Here is a 16,971-nt window from a genome sequence, read left to right on the forward strand (position 1 = left end):
CGCATAAGCGTATTGGGAAACTTCATGCATATGTAACTTTTTACTGCATATAACCAAGGCAAGTTGCCGCGTTAAGGTGCGCGTGCCTTTGGGGGCTATCCCGCATGTGACCGGCGCCAAAATAAACCACATACCTGCTTTATAACTTATTTGTGTTGAGTTATAGTCTTCTTCCATGAACCAAGTCCCTGATGCTTTGTCTCCACCGCTCCTTCACGGTCACTCTCTGCCCCAGCTCCATGTGGGGTCCCTCCCATGAGATGCCATCCTTCCAGAACTGAGCAGGACTGCTGCCCACAGGCAGCAACTCTTCAAGAACTGCTCCAACGTTGGTCCGTATCATGGGGTCCATCCCCCAGAAGCAAACTGCTCCAACCTCAGTCCCCCACGGGCGGCAGCTCCCCCCAGACCCCCTGCTCCTGCGTGGGCTCCTCTCCACGGGCTGCAGCTCCGGCCCGGGGCCTGCTCCTGCGGGGGCTCTCCATGGGCCGCAGCCTCCTCCAGGCCACATCCACCTGCTCCACCGGGGGCTCCTCCACGGGCTGCAGCGTGGAGATCTGCTCCATGTGGGACCCATGGGCTGCAAGGGGACAGCCTGCTCCACCAGGGGCCTCTCCATAGGCCACAGGGGAACTTCAGCTCTGGCACCTGCAGCACCTCCTGCCCTCCTTCTGCACTGAGCTTGGTGTCTGCAGGGCTGGTTCTCACTCCTCCCTCTCCCAGCTGATGTTGTTCCACAGTTTTGTTTGTTTGTCTTCCCTTTCTTAAATATGCTTTCACAGATGCACAAACAGCAATTTTTGGCTCATCTCTGGCCAGCATCAGGTCCCTTTGGAGCCAACGGAATCTGGCCCTTATCTAACATGGGCATCTTCTGGACTCTTCTCACAGAGGCTACCCCTGCAGCGCCCTGCAAATAAAACCTTGCTATGTAAACCCAATACTCCTATAGGAAGAGATCTTCTGCCATTCCTCTGGCAAATTCGGGGAGGGCCCTCTGCACCCAGACGGTCTGGAGCACGAGGACACCTTCAGCCGCTGTCACCAACCCAGCGACAGCACTGTGGCAGCACAAGTGAAGAATGGCCCCGCAGGAGCTGGACGTTGTGGTGTTTGAAGCATGTTTGCTCATTATTTCCCATGGCTGTATTACGGCTATAACATTGGCAACGTTAATAATTTTGGGAGGCACCAGGGTGGGCACTGGAATGGCCTCTCTGGTCAGACAGAGTCAGGAGTTTACCTCCCTACGTGTGGCTGTAGATGAGGACTTAACTCGAATTGAACAGTCAATTACTGCCCTGGAAAAATCGGTACGGTCACTATCAGAAGTTGTTTTGCAAAATCGTAGAGGATTGGATCTGGTGTATTTACAACATGATGGATTATGTGCCGCCTTGAAAGAAGAATGCTGTGTATATGCAGACCACACTGGAGTAGTGAGGGATACAATGATGAAGCTCATTGAAGGCTTAGAGAAAAGAAGACGAGAAAATGAGGCTAAGCAGAATTGGTACGAATCTTGGTTTAATTATTCACCCTGGCTTACAACCTTACTGTCGACAATAGCGGGACCTTTGTTGTTACTAATATTGAGTCTAACTTTTGGACCATGTATTCTTAATCGAGTAATCACGATTGTAAAAAAACGTTTGGAGGCAGCACATCTGATGCATATCAGTGCCAAATACGAACCCATAACCACGAGTGAGGATGCTGAATCTCTAAGGCTCAGCAGTCAGGCATACCAGGAATTAATGAACAAAATAACTAACTAAAAGAAAGAGGAGGGATTGTGGTGTATGAAGCATGTTTGTTCATTATTTCCCATGGCTATATTAAGAAGGAACAAAGGGAGTCACCAGGTGGCTGTAAGGACCTTGAGGCTCCCTGCCTGTTGCTGTCTCGGACGGAAAGTTGAGAGAACTTTGTGTAAATACTATAACTGCAAAATTGATAACCCACTGTCCTATCTTAAGACAAACCAGCATGACCGGTTAAGGAGGGAAAAACACCACATACCAAGCGGAGGAAGACTACGGCCTTCATCCGTGCGACCACCAGAGGGACCGAAGACGACCCCCTAGCAACAGTCGACGCAGCTGCAGTAGCAGAAAGGGGCGCTACGTAACCCTGGAAGAACTCAGTGATATAAGGGACTGTGAAAGGGGGCGGGCACGCGCCATTTGAGGAGCATGGACTCCCCGGCCGCCCAGAGCTGTTTTGCTTGTTGATCACTTACTCAATAAACTAATTCTATCTGGCTAAAGGAGTAATTTGAGAGCAGGAGTAATAAAATATAATAATAATTTGAGGAGTAATCTGAGAGCAGTCAGACATTGGAGCTGGTTGCCCAGGGAGGTGGTGGCGTCACCGTCCCTGGAGGTGTTCAAAGAAAGGTTGGACCTGGCGCTTAGGGACGTGGGTTAGTGAGTGACATTGGTAGTAGTGTTAGTGTTGGGGAGAATCGAATGGATGTTTTATTAATGTCTCTTAGGTGATGGGTCTTAAAGTATAATTAAGCATTGCCAAATGTACTTATATTATCAATTAATCTATGTATACTGGGAAACTTAGGGAGTATACTGAACAGTCAAATGAATCTTTGAAGGGGAACCCTCGGAGGGAACAGGTACAACCTGACCTTGGATAAGGGCCTGGAAATGCTGAAATGAGTTGAAGCAGAACCAAGGAGCGGAGGGAGCATGCGTCGAGTGAGAAAGGTGAAAAGTTTAGCAGAGAGGAAGACTCCTTACTCCATCTGGACGACCACCCGGACGACCACCAGAGAGCACCACGCATGCGCAAATGGGAGGAGAGCTAATTAGAATGGAATGCGAGGCTGATGTTGCAACCTGTAATGAATATGTATACCTTACGTAATGTTGAATGTATAAATAACAGCTGGGATGTAACGGGACTTGAAGCCAGATTTGGGCACCTGCCCCGGCTTCCAGCGCTGAATAAAGCACCTTCATATAATCACTTGGTGGTTATGTGGTTGCTACGCTAACAGTAGGGTGATGGTTGGACCAGTGATCTTGAAGGTCTCTTCCAGCCTTAATGATTCTATGATTCTATGATTCTGTACCAGTGCAGAGAACAACACTATATGGGCTGCCGCAGGGAATGTTAACTCCATCCCAGACAGACCCAGTACAACTGGGGCAGGTGCCAGCTCAACCATGGCCACAGGGAAGTAATGCAGTGCCCCTGCCAGCCAGGCACGTTCTCGATGCCTCCTGAGGAGCCCTGCCCCATCGCATGGCCCGAGATCCCCATCCACGCTGCGGAAGAACGTCAACTGAGGCACAAAGAGCTCTTAAGGCAGGAGCCAGAAAGTGCCGCAGTCACTGCTGGACTGTGGGGGGGTGTGGCCCTCCAACTTAAGAGGACACTTGTGACGCCCCTGGTGATGCCCATTGTGACACAATGTGCCACCATCGCTGAGACGCAGTGTATGTGCACCCCTGCCAGCAGGAGTGCTCAGTGCTGTTGCCTCTGCTGTGGGAGCAACAGCGCTGCCCTGGCTGGGAGCCTCGGTGCGTCCCTGCCCTGCCTGGGAGCACCAGGCCACAGCCGCTGCTCGGGGCTCGGCTCCCCTGCCCCTGCGCCTGTCCGTGTCGGACCCAAGCAGGGCCCGCAGGGCTCTGGTGGCCCCAGGTGGGCTTGTGCCCACATCCTTGCTGCAGCATGCAGAGGCTCCTGGGGCTCCTCCACCGGGGCCAGGAGCATCCGATGCCCAGCAGCACTTCCCTGTCCAGAGACAGCGATGCCCACCAGCTGCCAGAGGAGGGCCTGCACGGGCTGCACCGCGCGGCCGCCCGTGGCGACCTGGCCCGGCTGAGGCGGCACTGGTGGCTGAGGAAACGAGGCAAAAACCGTCGAGACCAGGCAAAGCGGTGAGGGGCTGGGGGGTGCGCTTAAAGGCTTGGGGTGGGATCGCTCTCCCGTGGCGTGCGAGCTTCAGCCTGGTGCCGCTGCGTACGCGGCTCTGGCACCAACCCTCCTTCTGCAGCAGGTGTCAGCAAGAGCTGAGGCGATGGAGGGCTGAGGCTGGGCGTTGTCCGGCCAGGCAGCCTCTCGCCCTGAAGTCAGTGGCACTGGACATAGTCGGGAGCACATGCTCCTACCAGCCCTTGGCAAAGCCTTCAGCCCCGTGCAGAGAGACGGCTGAAGCCCAGGGCAGAGTCAGGAGCACGGCAGCAAGGGCACCGCCTCCTCTGGAACCCTGGGTCAGAGCTTATGGGTGTGACCCGTTCAGTGACAAACTGGATCTGATTGATACAGCAGTGCGCGACGGGTTAAGAAGAAGGTTACTCAGAGGCATAGAGTGGTAACCAGGCTAGAGTAAGAGAAAGTGGGAACCACTAAGGAGGAGTTGTTAGGCTCGGACGGGCCTATAGAGGGCTACGCGTGATCAAAAGGAATGCACCAACCAGAAGTCTGTAACTATGTTTGCCAGCCACGTGCAGCGCGTGGAGGGGCTCAGAAAAACTATGTAAGATCTGGCATTGGGACAATAAAGGGTCTCCATTTCTCGACTATCTTGGAGCCCGTGTCGTCATTCCCTTCAAGAGCTGATCACTGAGAGGGCTTTTCCCTCTCAGCTGGCAGAGGGGAACAATCCAGCTTTGCTTGGAATTGCTGGGGCGGCTCGAGCGCTGCTTGAAGGGTGTGCTGCCGACCGCCACTGCCCTGTCCTCTCCCTGTGGGGTTGTTTAGCAGCCGCTCGGGCATTAGCAGTTCTCTCCTGTCCTGTGGGTGATCAGCGTCAGGGCATTCACCGCCCTTCTGCCGCTCGAGTGATTGTGGAAAAACTTGGAGACTTACACTGACTTCGCACTCTTCATGGAGTTCCACAGCCTCCAAAGCTTACGTTCTGCTTGGCATTGGCAAGTGGAGACTTGTGGCCCTGCGCGTGTTCCACAGCCAGAAGTGATTTGGGGCATTGCCTGCCTGTGGAAAGCTAATTTATTTTGGTTTTAGGACACCGCTGCACCTTGCTTGTGCGAACGGCCATGCAGACGTTGTTCGATTCCTGGTGCAAGAGAAGTGCCTGCTGAACCTTTGTGACAACACTGGCAGATCGCCACTCATGATGGTATGTGGAACACGTTACTCTGCTCTAAGTGGGGTTTTATCAATTGTGCTTCAGATGACAAGTGTCTTGCCGCATTCTTCACACCGACCTGTAGAGAAACATGAAAGTTGTAATCGGCACGTAATAGGCATACACTAGCTCATCTCGGAAGACGCTCTTATCTTCCAGCACTGGGAAGCTGCTGTAGCTGTGACAGAGTGAAACACGGCACAAGTCCTTCCTTTTCTTTGTGTTGTTTGCAGGCAGTGGAGAGCCAGCATGAAGAATGCGTGGCGATTCTGCTAGAGCACCGTGCCGACCCAAACCTCAAAGTTTACAGAGGCAAGTCTGCCCTTCACCTGGCTGCCGCAGCTCCTAACACGTCTCTAGCAGAGATGTTAGTTGAGCATGGTGCACACCTTGAAGCAAAGGACTGGGTAAGTTTTGAATTTGGGCAGCACTGCTCTTTGGGAAAGGCACTTAATTCGTCTGGGTTGTTCTGACGGGCATTCTTTATCCTTTCAGGAGGGAAATACCCCGCTTCTTCTTGCCATCTCCAGCCATCATAAAGAGATGGTAAAGTTTCTTCTTCAAAAAGGAGCGAATGTGTGTGCTCAAAGTTTCTTTGGAAGGTGAGGCATTGCTCCAAAGTGCATGTGGCTCTCCTTAGCATTGTCACTGGAATGAGCAGGAGAAAGAGAGTCAGTGTTGTCCAAGAGACAATGGGCATCAAGTGAAACAAGAGGCCTTCCCACAGCTGCTTAGGAGAAACCCTCTCAGCATGAGGAAGGTTAATCAGGGGAGCAGGTGGCACCAGGGGTTTGAGCAGCCTCCATCCTTGGAGGCTTTGAAGAGCAGAGTGGAAGAAGCCTTGAGCAACGTGCTCTGGCCTCGTGGCTGAGTCTGCTCTGGGGAGGCGGTTGGCCAGGAGGCGTCTGGAGGTGTCTTCCAGCCTCAGTCCTCCAGCACTCCCCTGTGTGTGGCTTTGCTTTCCCTGTGCTTGTAGGAATCGGGGAGGGAATTGTTTGGGGAGGAAACAGGGATTAGAATAAAAACAACACAGAGCCTGCAAATGCTGCTATGTTTCATACCATCTTTTGGATGCTTTAGGACTGCTCTTATGCTTGCCGCTTCTGCTGGGGAAACGGATGTAATAGAGCTACTTCTTTCCTACGGTGCCAACGTTACTTGCAAGGATATTGTTTGCGATACGGCTGTGGATTATGCTCTCCGGTCGGGACATTTTGAGTAAGTGTTTTGTACGTCACTTTTAGAGCGGCTGAGTTGTCAGAGTGTCCGTGCTGATTTGTCACCCTTTGTGATAGATGCACAAAGGCTTAACGATATCTTCAGACCTTTCTTGAAGCTGGGCTCGGTGATGTCTTCTCATAAATCACCTTCCCAAGTCAAGAGAGGATTTGGAAGTAGAGGAGAACTTCCACCCACAAGGCTTTCTTAGAAATCCCGCTTGTGTTGCTAAGCCCAATTCCGCTCCACTGACCAGGAAAGAGGCACCTTTTCTTTCAGCGGGGATCTTACCAGTGTCCCTTTAGATAAACCCTCAAAGAGATCCCTGGTGGTGTAGCAGGTCCACCATCATGGGGAGACTGACACCGCACACAGACAGTTCTGAACTGGTTTCAAGTCAGTTGCTGTCCTAGGCAAGAGCAAGGATACTAGGCAAGGATGTTTTGGATCTGACTGCCTGTATGTTCTCTCTTTCTGCGTGTAGCCTTTGCAAGAAACTGGTAGAACATGCACGCTGTGAAAAGACGGGAGAAGCTTCTGCTGGCGCTGCACAAGACACAGCAGTCCCCAGCAGATTCTGCTCTCCGAGGACTGAGCGTTTTTTATTGAGCGCACTTGCTTTGGATGGAGAAGGTAGGATCCTGAAGTGTGGAAGAGCTGATGAGGACAACTAATGTGGCCTGATGTCAGACCGCTTCCCGTATTTGGGGGCAGGGCTTGACTGGCAGGGAAAAGCAGAGTGCCAGGAATGCTCACACTGTCTCGCTTCGTCCATCCCTTGTAGGTGCCCTGCCAGCTGTAGGAGCAGAGCAGGAGGAAGAGGCTGAATTGCCCTGGGATCGCAAGGTACTTTCTGTGAAGGACCCACTGGGCTCCCATTTGGCTCGCTTACTTTGGGGCAAGTTTACCTCTGGGCTCGCTTACCTCTGTTGCTGCCTCTGCCACTTGTTTGTGACTGGGGCCCTTGAACTACTTGTGCTCCAGCCCAGCTGTTCAGTTTGCGCTGGGTTGGTGAAACTGCTGGGAGAACTGGGTCTCGCTGCAGCTGGCCTTTCAGTTAGAGTTCCAGTCTAGGGAAAGCATGTTCTACATAATGAAGCAGCAAAGATTATTCCTGCTGCTTAAAATCTTCTGAGCTTCTCAAAGGGGCTGGCCGGGAGTGGACTGTTGCTTTTCACCATACTTCACCAGTGCTCTGGTAACCTTTATGTGGCAATTTTTAACGCCAACAACGAAGAGATACCAGAGAATAGCATTGAGGGCTTGCAGTTCTGCTTTCAGCATGCATTCCTTGGCCGCGAGCATGTTCTCAGAAGCAGCAGGGAGATTCCAGGCCATGCTTAAGCTCTGGCAGAACGAAGTCTGGCTTCTGCTTTACAACTGCTGAAATGCCATTGGAGGCAACAATAGTTCTGCAGATTCCATTCTCCACTGCCCGCCTTTTTGCGTAGGTAGAAAGCCCCTGCCCAGTCTCTCAGGCTATGTTCCAAGAAGAGAAAAAACGTTAAGCCTTCCCTCTGTTTTAAGAAACAGAAACCCTCACAAAGAGCTGCTGATAGTTGAGGCTAAGAAAGATGGAGAGAGGTCCCCAGCTGTGCCTGGTGGTGGTGCACTTCCAATCCTTTGTTTCAGTCAGAAGACTGACCTAGTTGTAGAACCTAATGAGTAAAAGCACAGCTCATATTCCCATGTTCTCACTGACTTTGTCATGCTCACGGAACCCCATTTCTTTAGGATCAAGACAGACAGCTGCAGCTTGAGCTTCCTGGTGCTCCTGAAAGTCTGTCCGTGTCAGAAGCCCCACCTGAAGCTACTGAGAGCCAGCTCAGTGACATTGAGAAAGACGCAGAGCGCTTGCGAGAGGAATTGGAGATGGTTAAAGCTAAGGTATGAAAAGGCTGCACTATAGGGATAAATCCAAGGGTGGTTGTCCTTTCTCTTCCCTTCTTCCCCCTCTCTGCTGGTGACCAACACAACGGGCCTTTTCAGCTTTAAATAAGCTGGAGGTGCAAGGCAGTGTGTAAGGAGCCACCTCGTTGCGGGTAGATAGAAGCATAGAATGATAGAATTTCTGAGTTGGTGTGGATCCACAAGAGATCTCCCCTCATTTTACTCTTCTCCAGGCTGAACAATCCAAGTGACTTCAGCCACTTCTCATACGTCTCATACGTCTTCCCCTCTCGACCCTTTACCGTCTTTGTTGCCCTCCATTGGACACTAACAGCTTTATATCTTTCTTATACTGTGGCGCGCAAAACTGCACACAGTGCTCAACATGAGGCCTCGCCAGCGCAGAGCAGAGCAGGACAATCAGTTCCCTTGACTGGCTAGCAAGGCCGTTCTTGATGTGCCCCAGGATGCGGTTGGCCTTCCTGGCCACCAAGGCACACTGCTGGCTCATGTTCAGCTTGCTGTCGATCAAAACCCCGATATGCCTTTCTGCGGGGCTGCCATCCAGCATCTTTTCCCCGGTCTGTATGTATAGCCAGGGTTGCCCCTTCCCAGGTGCATAATCCAATGCTTGCTCTTGTTGAACTTCACATTCTTGATGATTGCCCAGCTCTCTAATTTCTCCAGATCTCTCTGCAAGGCCTCACCTCTCTTGACAGTCAACAGTTCCACCTGATTTGGTATCATCCGTGAACTTGCTCAAAAGAACTTCAAGTCCTTAATCCAAGTCATTTATAAAAAAATTGAAGAGGACTGGTCCTAAAATGGAGCCTTGGGGAACTTCACTAGTAACAGATCTCCAGCCTGATTATGCAATGTATCTCTTCTGTTTTGAAAGTGTCAGTGTGAGAGATCGGAAGAGAAGAAGCTGGTCGAGTTGAAATGCCCAGTCGAAGTGCGCCTCGAGCAGGAAATGAAAAGAAACAGCGAACTGCAGAGAGAATGTCACAGGTATGGCATGTTAGAATGTGAGAGAATGTGAAACAGGCTGGTAGTTCCTTCACCTCCTACCTCATTGTTTTCTTGACTAATTTGCTGCACAGGTTAAGGAGGCTTCTGAACGGAGCTCTGCAGAAACTAAGAGAATATGAGGCCAGAGAAAGAGAGCCCCAGTTCACTACTGCAAGAGACATGATGAGCAGCTGCTCTGAAGGGGCCAGTGAAGCTGATAAATTAACAGCAAAGGTGAGCTCTGCATTCTGCAGGATTTTGTGGTTTCTTTTTTTGTCTGTTAATGTTCACACCTCTGTTGTTCTTTTCTATGCTCCTGCTTGTATTGTGAGATGTCTGTTCTCTACTTGATGCTCCTTCTGTTGTCATACATAGCAGGTATTGCAGAAAGAGTCAAGTGCCCTTGTGGTGGCTCATTCTTAGTCCAAAGGCTCGTAGCATTCTCGTGGCTTCACTGCCATTAGAAGAGTTCTCTTAAATGACAGGGAATGGCATTGTGTTTAGGCAGTGTAAAATGAAGATTAAGTTTCCGGGTTTTTGTTTGTTTTTATTTTTTGTTTGTGTTTGTTTTGAGGGATTTTTGTTGGTCTGTTTCCTATCTATTTATAAAAGGCAGGAACGTCGCGAGTGTATTTTTAGAAGGTGTAGAAAAGGTGTATTTCTGGGGGAGAAGAGTAAGACAGCATCGCAGCTGGCCTTTGGGACTTAATGGGACATCTGCTATATCCTCCGTATCCTTGCAACCAAACATCAGCTTTGACCTAGAGAGAAAATGCCTTCCTCCAGCAGTTCTGTCAAAGTGGCCTCCTGAGGCACTGTTTCCAAAGCTTTCAGAGTAAGGGCAGGAAGAGTATTTGTTGCTCGTGCCTAGTCCATTCTGCACTGTAGCGCTTCCCTCCACACACAATAGGCGTTCTTTCTGGTGTCTGGGTAGAGGTGTGTTTGATGTCCCATGAGCAGAGGAGCATTTTGGGCAAGAGCGTCCCTAGCAAAAGAACCGAGGAAGGATGGAAACTTGGGGAATCCTGTCAGCAAAGATCTTAAAGCTGTTCTTCTCTTGAAAGACGAGCCTGCCTTTACTTTGCTTTTAATACCGAGTCAGAAGGTGACAAAGACCATCTTGACGCCCTACCCCTTTATGCATTGCTCTCCACAGCTCAATGAACTTTCGCAGCAGCTGGAGATGGAGTCTGGAAAATGCAGGCAGCTAGAAGCACAAAATTGTGACCTGCAAGAAGAGCTGTCTGCTCTGCGTGGGTCTCAGGAAAAAATGGAGAAGAGCAATGGCCAGCTGCAAGAAGAGGTGGCATGCATCAAAGCTCTTCTGAAGACTTACAAGGTGGGTCACAGGCAAAAGCAACAGCATGAGACAGAGATAAGAAAGAGCCTGACAAGGAACAAGTGCTCGGACCAGAAGTCGCAGGTAATGTTTGTATTTGGGGTCTGGCCCCTCATTCTTTCTGTGAGGCGTTGTTCTCCACAGGCACAGAAGTCCCTGTGAATTGTGTATGGAGCCTTTGGAAAAGGCTTACAAGCAGAGGACTGTCTTACAGAGACAGAAGTGTCTTAGCACTAACTCTGAAGTAAGAACAGAGTGCTGAGAACTGGTGTCCTCCAGACTAAAATGAATGGTTGACCTGTGGGAGTTTCCGGCTTCTGCCTTCACTGCTGGTGGTAGTGAGGAGGCAAGTGGCCTCCCCTGAGTGAGGCTGGGCCCTTGAAACTGGCTATGCGAAAGGTAAAGGTGAGCTCTGGATTCTGCACGCTTTTGTGATTTCTTTTTTTGTCTATTCATGTCCATACCTCTGTTGTTCTTTTCTATGGTCCTTCTTGTATTGTGAGTTGTCTGTTCTCTCCTTGATGCTCTTTCTGTTGTCATACATAGCAGGTGAACGCAGAGCAGCTGTCATTGTGGGTTAAAATGAACGTGCAGAGCAGTATCTGCAAGGGCACACTGAGGGCAGGCTGCTCTGTGGAGGAAGGACGAGCTGAGAGTCACAGCAAGGATGGCGGGCTCAGTGGCTTCACAGGCCATGGCACAGGTCCACAGCATTTTCCGGGTCTGGCAGGTGGAACTCCACCTGTCTGAAGTTGGCTTTGCCCAAGATCACTTCCAGAGCCCTGTCTTAGGAGTTGAGCCAGTGATGCTTTTGTAACTTACCGCTCACCAGCAGCTGTCTCAACCCGTCTTTCCCTAGCCATGGGCACCCTGAAGTAGAGGTCCAAGAAGTGCTTTTGAGCTGCCGTGGGTGTCTTGTTCAGGTGCATGGAACCCTTGATCTAGATTTCCCCTGGTTACTGAGAGGTGCTGCTAAGGCACACGTGTGCTTTAGAAGGTATTGTGGAAGGAGTCAAGTGCCCTTTTGGTGGCTCATTCTTAGTCCAAAGGCTCGTAGCATTCTCGTGGCTTCACTGCCATTAGAAGAGTTCTCTTAAATGACAGGGAATGGCATTGTGTTTAGGCAGTGTAAAATGAAGATTAAGTTTCCGGGTTTTTGTTTGTTTTTATTTTTCGTTTGTGTTTGTTTTGAGGGATTTTTGTTTGTTCGTTTTCTATCTATTTATAAAAGGCAGGAACCTCCCGAGTGTATTTTTAGAAGGTGTAGAAAAGGTGTATTTCTGGGGGAGAAGAGTAAGACAGCATCGCAGCTGGCCTTTGGGACTTAATGGGACATCTGCTATATCCTCCGTATCCTTGCAACCAAACATCAGCTTTGACCTAGAGAGAAAATGCCTTCCTCCAGCAGTTCTGTCAAAGTGGCCTCCTGAGGCACTGTTTCCAAAGCTTTCAGAGTAAGGGCAGGAAGAGTATTTGTTGCTCGTGCCTAGTCCGTTCTGCACTGCAGCGCTTCCCCCCACACACAATAGGCATTCTTTCTGGTGTCTGGGTAGAGGTGTGTTTGATGTCCCATGAGCAGAGGAGCATTTTGGGCAAGAGCGTCCCTAGCAAAAGAACCGAGGAAGGATGGAAACTTGGGGAATCCTGTCAGCAAAGATCTTAAAGCTGTTCTTCTCTTAAAAGACGAGCCTGCCTTTACTTTGCTTTTAATACCGAGTCAGAAGGTGACAAAGACCATCTTGACGCCCTACCCCTTTATGCATTGCTCTCCACAGCTCAATGAACTTTCGCAGCAGCTGGAGATGGAGTCTGGAAAACGCAGGCAGCTAGAAGCACAAAATTGCGACCTGCAAGAAGAGCTGTCTGCTCTGCGTGGGTCTCAGGAAAAACTGGAGAAGAGCAATGGCCAGCTGCAAGAAGAGGTGGCGTGCATCAAAGCTCTTCTGAAGACTTACAAGGTGGGTCACAGGCAAAAGCAACAGCATGAGACAGAGATAAGAAAGAGCCTGACAAGGAACAAGTGCTCGGACCAGAAGTCGCAGGTGATGTTTGTATTTGGGGTCTTGCCCCTCATTCTTTCTGTGAGGCGCTGTTCTCCACAGGCACAGAAGTCCCTGTGAAATGTGTATGGAGCCTTTGGAAAAGGCTTACAAGCAGAGGACTGTCTTACAGAGACAGAAGTGTCTTAGCACTAACTCTGAAGTAAGAACAGAGTGCTGAGAACTGGTGTCCTCCAGACTAAAATGACTGGTTGACCTGTGGGAGTTTCCGGCTTCTGCCTTCACTGCTGGTGGTAGTGAGGAGGCAAGTGGCCTCCCCTTAGTGAGGCTGGGCCCTTGAAACTGGGTATGTGTGACTGATGGGGGGATGGTTCTCTTCTTCTTTGTGGTGATGGAAATTTCATTATCTGCTTCAGACACGGGCAGCCTCTCCAGACATGCAAGAACTGACGAGATCCCCTCCTTGTGCTTCTCTGAGAAAGAACCTAAAGCACAGAAGCAGAGATGCTGACTCTGAAGAGGAGGATGGAGGGAGAAAGACACCACAAGAGCACACTTTTCCAGATGAGTCCATTCAGGCAAAACTGGAAAGGTACAAGCGCTACTATCTGGAGGAACAAAAGCTCAGAGAAGGTCTAGAAAATGACCTGCAAAGGTATGTCCAGACTGGGTTTTGGAGTGAAAGCAAGATGCTGCTTTTTCCTTGTACGTTCTCCTCCTAAAATCCCTCTTGTATACCTGACCAACATTACGTCAGTAAATATGCCTATAGTCACTCTCATAGTCACTCTCTGCCTGGGGCCTGCTCCTGCGGGGGCTCTCCATGGGCCGCAGCCTCCTCCAGGCCACATCCACCTGCTCCACCGGGGGCTCCTCCACAGGCTGCAGCATGGAGATCCTGGACTCTTCTCACAGAGGCCAACCCTGCAGCCCGTTACAGCCAAAACCTTGCCACGTACACCCAGTACAGCGATGTAAGGCAGAAAAGAGGAACTGCATGTCCTATTGTCATGACAACAAACTAAGAATGCTTAAAGAAGTAGGAGCCTTCTAGATAGTAGAATCTGATTCTGTGAAGTCTACGGCTTTGCCTGCCATTTCAGCAGCATGTCTGAGATTTGAGATTTCCTTAGGCAGGGGAGGATATCCCTGACTCTTTATGCAGGTGATGCATCTTCCAGAAGAAGCCACATAAATACACAGCATTGGCGGTACTTTTCCACAATGGATACAAGCTCTCCAAAAACCTCAAATCAAATGATGTTTTTGTGTTTAGATGCCATTAATCCCTTCCACTCTCAGAAGTCGAATGTTGGTCAAAGACCTGGAGAGTAGCTTTGCCAAACTGTAACCAAATATAATTCTTGCATGCATCTGACTTTTTCAGAGCTCGTCAGCGTCTAGACGAAAACAACGCTAAGCTCCACCGGAAGCACCACTGAAGCCTGCGTGGCTAAGGTCAGCATTCATAAATGTTATTCTCAACCCCTCTTAAAGCATATCTGTGAGCAAGCTTACGCTTCTGAGCCTCAAGTTAGAATCCCTTTGTGGTTCCAAAACACACCTTCTTTATGCTAAAACAACTGCTAAGCATCAGAAGAGTACACAACTGTATTGGGGCGGGCTGAAGACCTCTGATCATTGCGGGGTGTGCAAAATACAGAGTGCCCTTCTTCTTCTGCAAAGCCGTAAGGGAAAGAGTGAAGGGAAAGAAAGGGAGAATAGACAAAATAACCGTACAAATGGTAATAGGAGAACAGGCACCAGACAAAGACATGCCGCACTGAAGGCTGCGTTAGGGCCTGGTTGCAGCAAGAAGATGTTTGCCTTTTCAAAGGCAGATCCTTTTCAACGTTTTCAAGGTGAATGCGAAAGCTGTATTTTAGGAGTAGTGTTCCAAAGAATGCCCAGTTTGAATGCTTAGAGAGTAGGGACACTTGAGGATGAAGAGGGCTGCAGAGGACTAAGTCTAACACTGATGAGCAAGAGTCATTTGCAGGTTCCCTCACAACGTTCTGTGTGTAGCCTGTGGTATTTCCTTCACTAACTTCTGGAATACTGGTAATTGGAGGTGAAAAGGTGTTCCTGCCTTGTGCATTTTCTTCTTATTGTGTGTTTCCCTGTTTTTACAGCTGGATATCATTACTGATCAGATGAAGGCGGAGCAGACAAAGTCCCAGTCCAGAAAACAAGCCATAGTTCTACCAAGATGGAAGATGACTGCCAACACTTGCCTTCTGCCCCGTAATTCGGGCAGTTTCCAGGCCGTGAGCAAAAGCAGCCATTGCCCCCACCACGCTGGCAAGAACGCAGCGGTTCTGTGCAGATAACAGCCTGCCTTTAATTCCAAGTTCTGTCGCCCGCCTTGGCATTTAATAAACCATGTCACGTAGTGTGGGTCTTTGTCTGTTCCCTTCTCCCTTACGGACTTTGCTTCTCCTCTCCCATGCCCATGTGACTGTTCCCTCTGATTCCTTCTGCTCGTCTCTCTTACTGACCAGGAGCATCCTGTGAACATCAAATGTATTTTTTCCGTTGTGGGAAGCAGACCAACTGTCCTGGTTCCAGTTAGGACAGAGTTAATTTTTCCTCATAGTAGCTGGTAGGATGCTATGTTTTGGATTAGGATGAGAAGAGCGCTGATAACATGCTGATGTTTTAATTGTTGCAGAGCAGTGTTTACACCAGGCCAAGGACTTTTCGGCTTCTCGCTCTGTCCTGCCAGCGAGCAGGCTGGGGGTGCAGCAGGAGCTGGGAGGGGACAGACCCAGGACAGCTGCACTGTGACTGCGGCACATTCTGGCTCCTGCCTTAAGAGCTCTTTGTGCCTCAGTTGACGTTCTTCCGCAGCGTGGATGGGGATCTCGGGCCATGCGATGGGGCAGGGCTCCTCAGGAGGCATCGAGAACGTGCCTGGCTGGCAGGGGCACTGCATTACTTCCCTGTGGCCATGGTTGAGCTGGCACCTGCCCCAGTTGTACTGGGTCTGTCTGGGATGGAGTTAACATTCCCTGCGGCAGCCCATATAGTGTTGTTCTCTGCACTGGTACAGAATCATAGAATCATAGAATCATTAAGGCTGGAAGAGACCTTCAAGATCACTGGTCCAACCATCACCCTACTACCAATGTCACTCACTAACCCACGTCCCTAAGCGCCAGGTCCAACCTTGCCTTGAACACCTCCAGGGACGGTGACGCCACCACCTCCCTGGGCAACCAGCTCCAATGTCTGACTGCTCTTTCTGAGAAGAAATGTCTCCTCATTTATAACCTTATCCTCCCCTGGTGCAACTTGAGGCCATTCCCTCCAATCCTGTCACTAGTTACCTGAGAGAAGAGGTGGACCCCCAGCTCCCCACACCTTCCTTTCAGGTAGTTGTAGACAGCAATAAGGTCTCCCCTGAGGTCTCTCCAGCTTTATAGCCCTTTTCTGGACACGTTCCAGGGCCTTGATGTCCTTCTTGCACTGAGGAGCCCAAAGCCGAACACAGTACTCAAGGTGCAGCCTCACCAGAGCAGAGTACAGGGGAAAAATCACCTCCCTGGTGCTGCTGGCTACACTTTTCCTGATACAAGCCAGGATGCCGTTGGCCTTCTTGGACACCTGGGCACACTGCTGGCTCACGTTCAGGCGAGCATCGACCAACACCCCCAGATCCTTTTCCTCTGCACAGCTCTTGAGCCACTCTCCCCCAAGCCTGTAGCAAGAGTCTTTTTGTAGCAAGAGTCACTGATGAGCAAGAGTCATTTGCAGGTTCCCTTTAGATGTTCTGTGTGTAGCCTGTGGAATTTCTTTCAGTAACTTCTGAAATGCTTGTAGTTGGAGGTGAAAAGGTGTTCCTGCCTTGTGCATTTTCTTCTTATTGTGTGTTTCCCTGTTTTCACAGCTGAACATTATTACTGATCAGATGAAGGTGGAGCAGACGAAGTCCCAGTCCAGAAAACAAGCCATAGTTCTACCAAGATGGCAGTAGACTGCGAGCACTTGCCTTCTGCCCCGTAATTCGGGCAGTTTCCAGGCAGTAAGCAAGAGCAGTCATTGGCCCCGCCATGCCGGCAAGAATGCGGCGGTTCTGTGCAGATAACAGCCTGCCTTTAATTCCAAGTTCTGTCACCCTCCTTGGTATTTAATAAACCATGTCATGTAGTGCAGGTCTTTGTCTTCTTCTCCCTTCCGGGCTTTGCTTCTCCCCTCCCCTACTCATTTGACCGTTCCCTCTAATTCCCGCCGCTGGCAGGGGCACAGCATTACTTCCGCATGGCTGTGGTTGATCTGGCAGCTGTCCTAGCTCACCCCCACACTCTCCCGGGCACAGGGCAGCACCGTACCCACATCCAGGGACAGGTCCCCCCTGACGTCCAGCTCCTGCGGGGCCATTCTTCACTTGTGCTGCCACA

The 16,971-nt window shown here is 50.3% G+C and overlaps 2 protein-coding genes across 2 annotated transcripts; both read left to right on the top strand.

The window, feature by feature from the left end:
• The first annotated feature begins 1,154 nt into the window (after window positions 1-1,154).
• On the top strand, window positions 1,155-11,499 carry LOC136789896 (ankyrin repeat domain-containing protein 18A-like). The gene is made up of 11 exons (XM_066991190.1): window positions 1,155-3,902; window positions 4,990-5,104; window positions 5,347-5,520; window positions 5,609-5,715; window positions 6,194-6,331; window positions 6,816-6,964; window positions 7,116-7,177; window positions 8,066-8,218; window positions 9,120-9,232; window positions 9,325-9,466; window positions 10,389-11,499. The coding sequence occupies exons 1-11, from the start codon at window positions 3,694-3,696 to the stop codon at window positions 10,731-10,733; spliced, it is 1,707 nt and encodes a 568-aa protein (XP_066847291.1). The 5' UTR covers window positions 1,155-3,693; the 3' UTR covers window positions 10,734-11,499.
• Window positions 11,500-11,544: 45 nt separating this feature from the next.
• On the top strand, window positions 11,545-15,114 carry LOC136789903 (ankyrin repeat domain-containing protein 26-like). The gene is made up of 4 exons (XM_066991237.1): window positions 11,545-12,529; window positions 12,988-13,226; window positions 13,959-14,029; window positions 14,704-15,114. The coding sequence occupies exons 1-3, from the start codon at window positions 12,143-12,145 to the stop codon at window positions 14,011-14,013; spliced, it is 681 nt and encodes a 226-aa protein (XP_066847338.1). The 5' UTR covers window positions 11,545-12,142; the 3' UTR covers window positions 14,014-14,029; window positions 14,704-15,114.
• The last annotated feature ends 1,857 nt before the right edge of the window (window positions 15,115-16,971 follow it).

The sequence above is a fragment of the Anser cygnoides genome, chromosome 1 (assembly GCF_040182565.1).
Source record: "Anser cygnoides isolate HZ-2024a breed goose chromosome 1, Taihu_goose_T2T_genome, whole genome shotgun sequence".
NCBI lineage: Eukaryota > Metazoa > Chordata > Aves > Anseriformes > Anatidae > Anser > Anser cygnoides.

Bases quoted from the DNA above. Each gene is read 5' to 3' on its own strand.
- LOC136789896 (XM_066991190.1), top strand. From the start codon at position 3,694: ATGCAGAGGCTCCTGGGGCTCCTCCACCGGGGCCAGGAGCATCCGATG. The intron at 6,332-6,815 runs GTAAGTGTTTTG...TTCTGCGTGTAG, and splicing joins CTCCGGTCGGGACATTTTGA to CCTTTGCAAGAAACTGGTAG. The intron at 8,219-9,119 runs GTATGAAAAGGC...CTGTTTTGAAAG, and splicing joins TGGAGATGGTTAAAGCTAAG to TGTCAGTGTGAGAGATCGGA.
- LOC136789903 (XM_066991237.1), top strand. From the start codon at position 12,143: ATGAGCAGAGGAGCATTTTGGGCAAGAGCGTCCCTAGCAAAAGAACCG. The intron at 12,530-12,987 runs GTGGGTCACAGG...TATCTGCTTCAG, and splicing joins CTCTTCTGAAGACTTACAAG to ACACGGGCAGCCTCTCCAGA. The intron at 13,227-13,958 runs GTATGTCCAGAC...TGACTTTTTCAG, and splicing joins CTAGAAAATGACCTGCAAAG to AGCTCGTCAGCGTCTAGACG.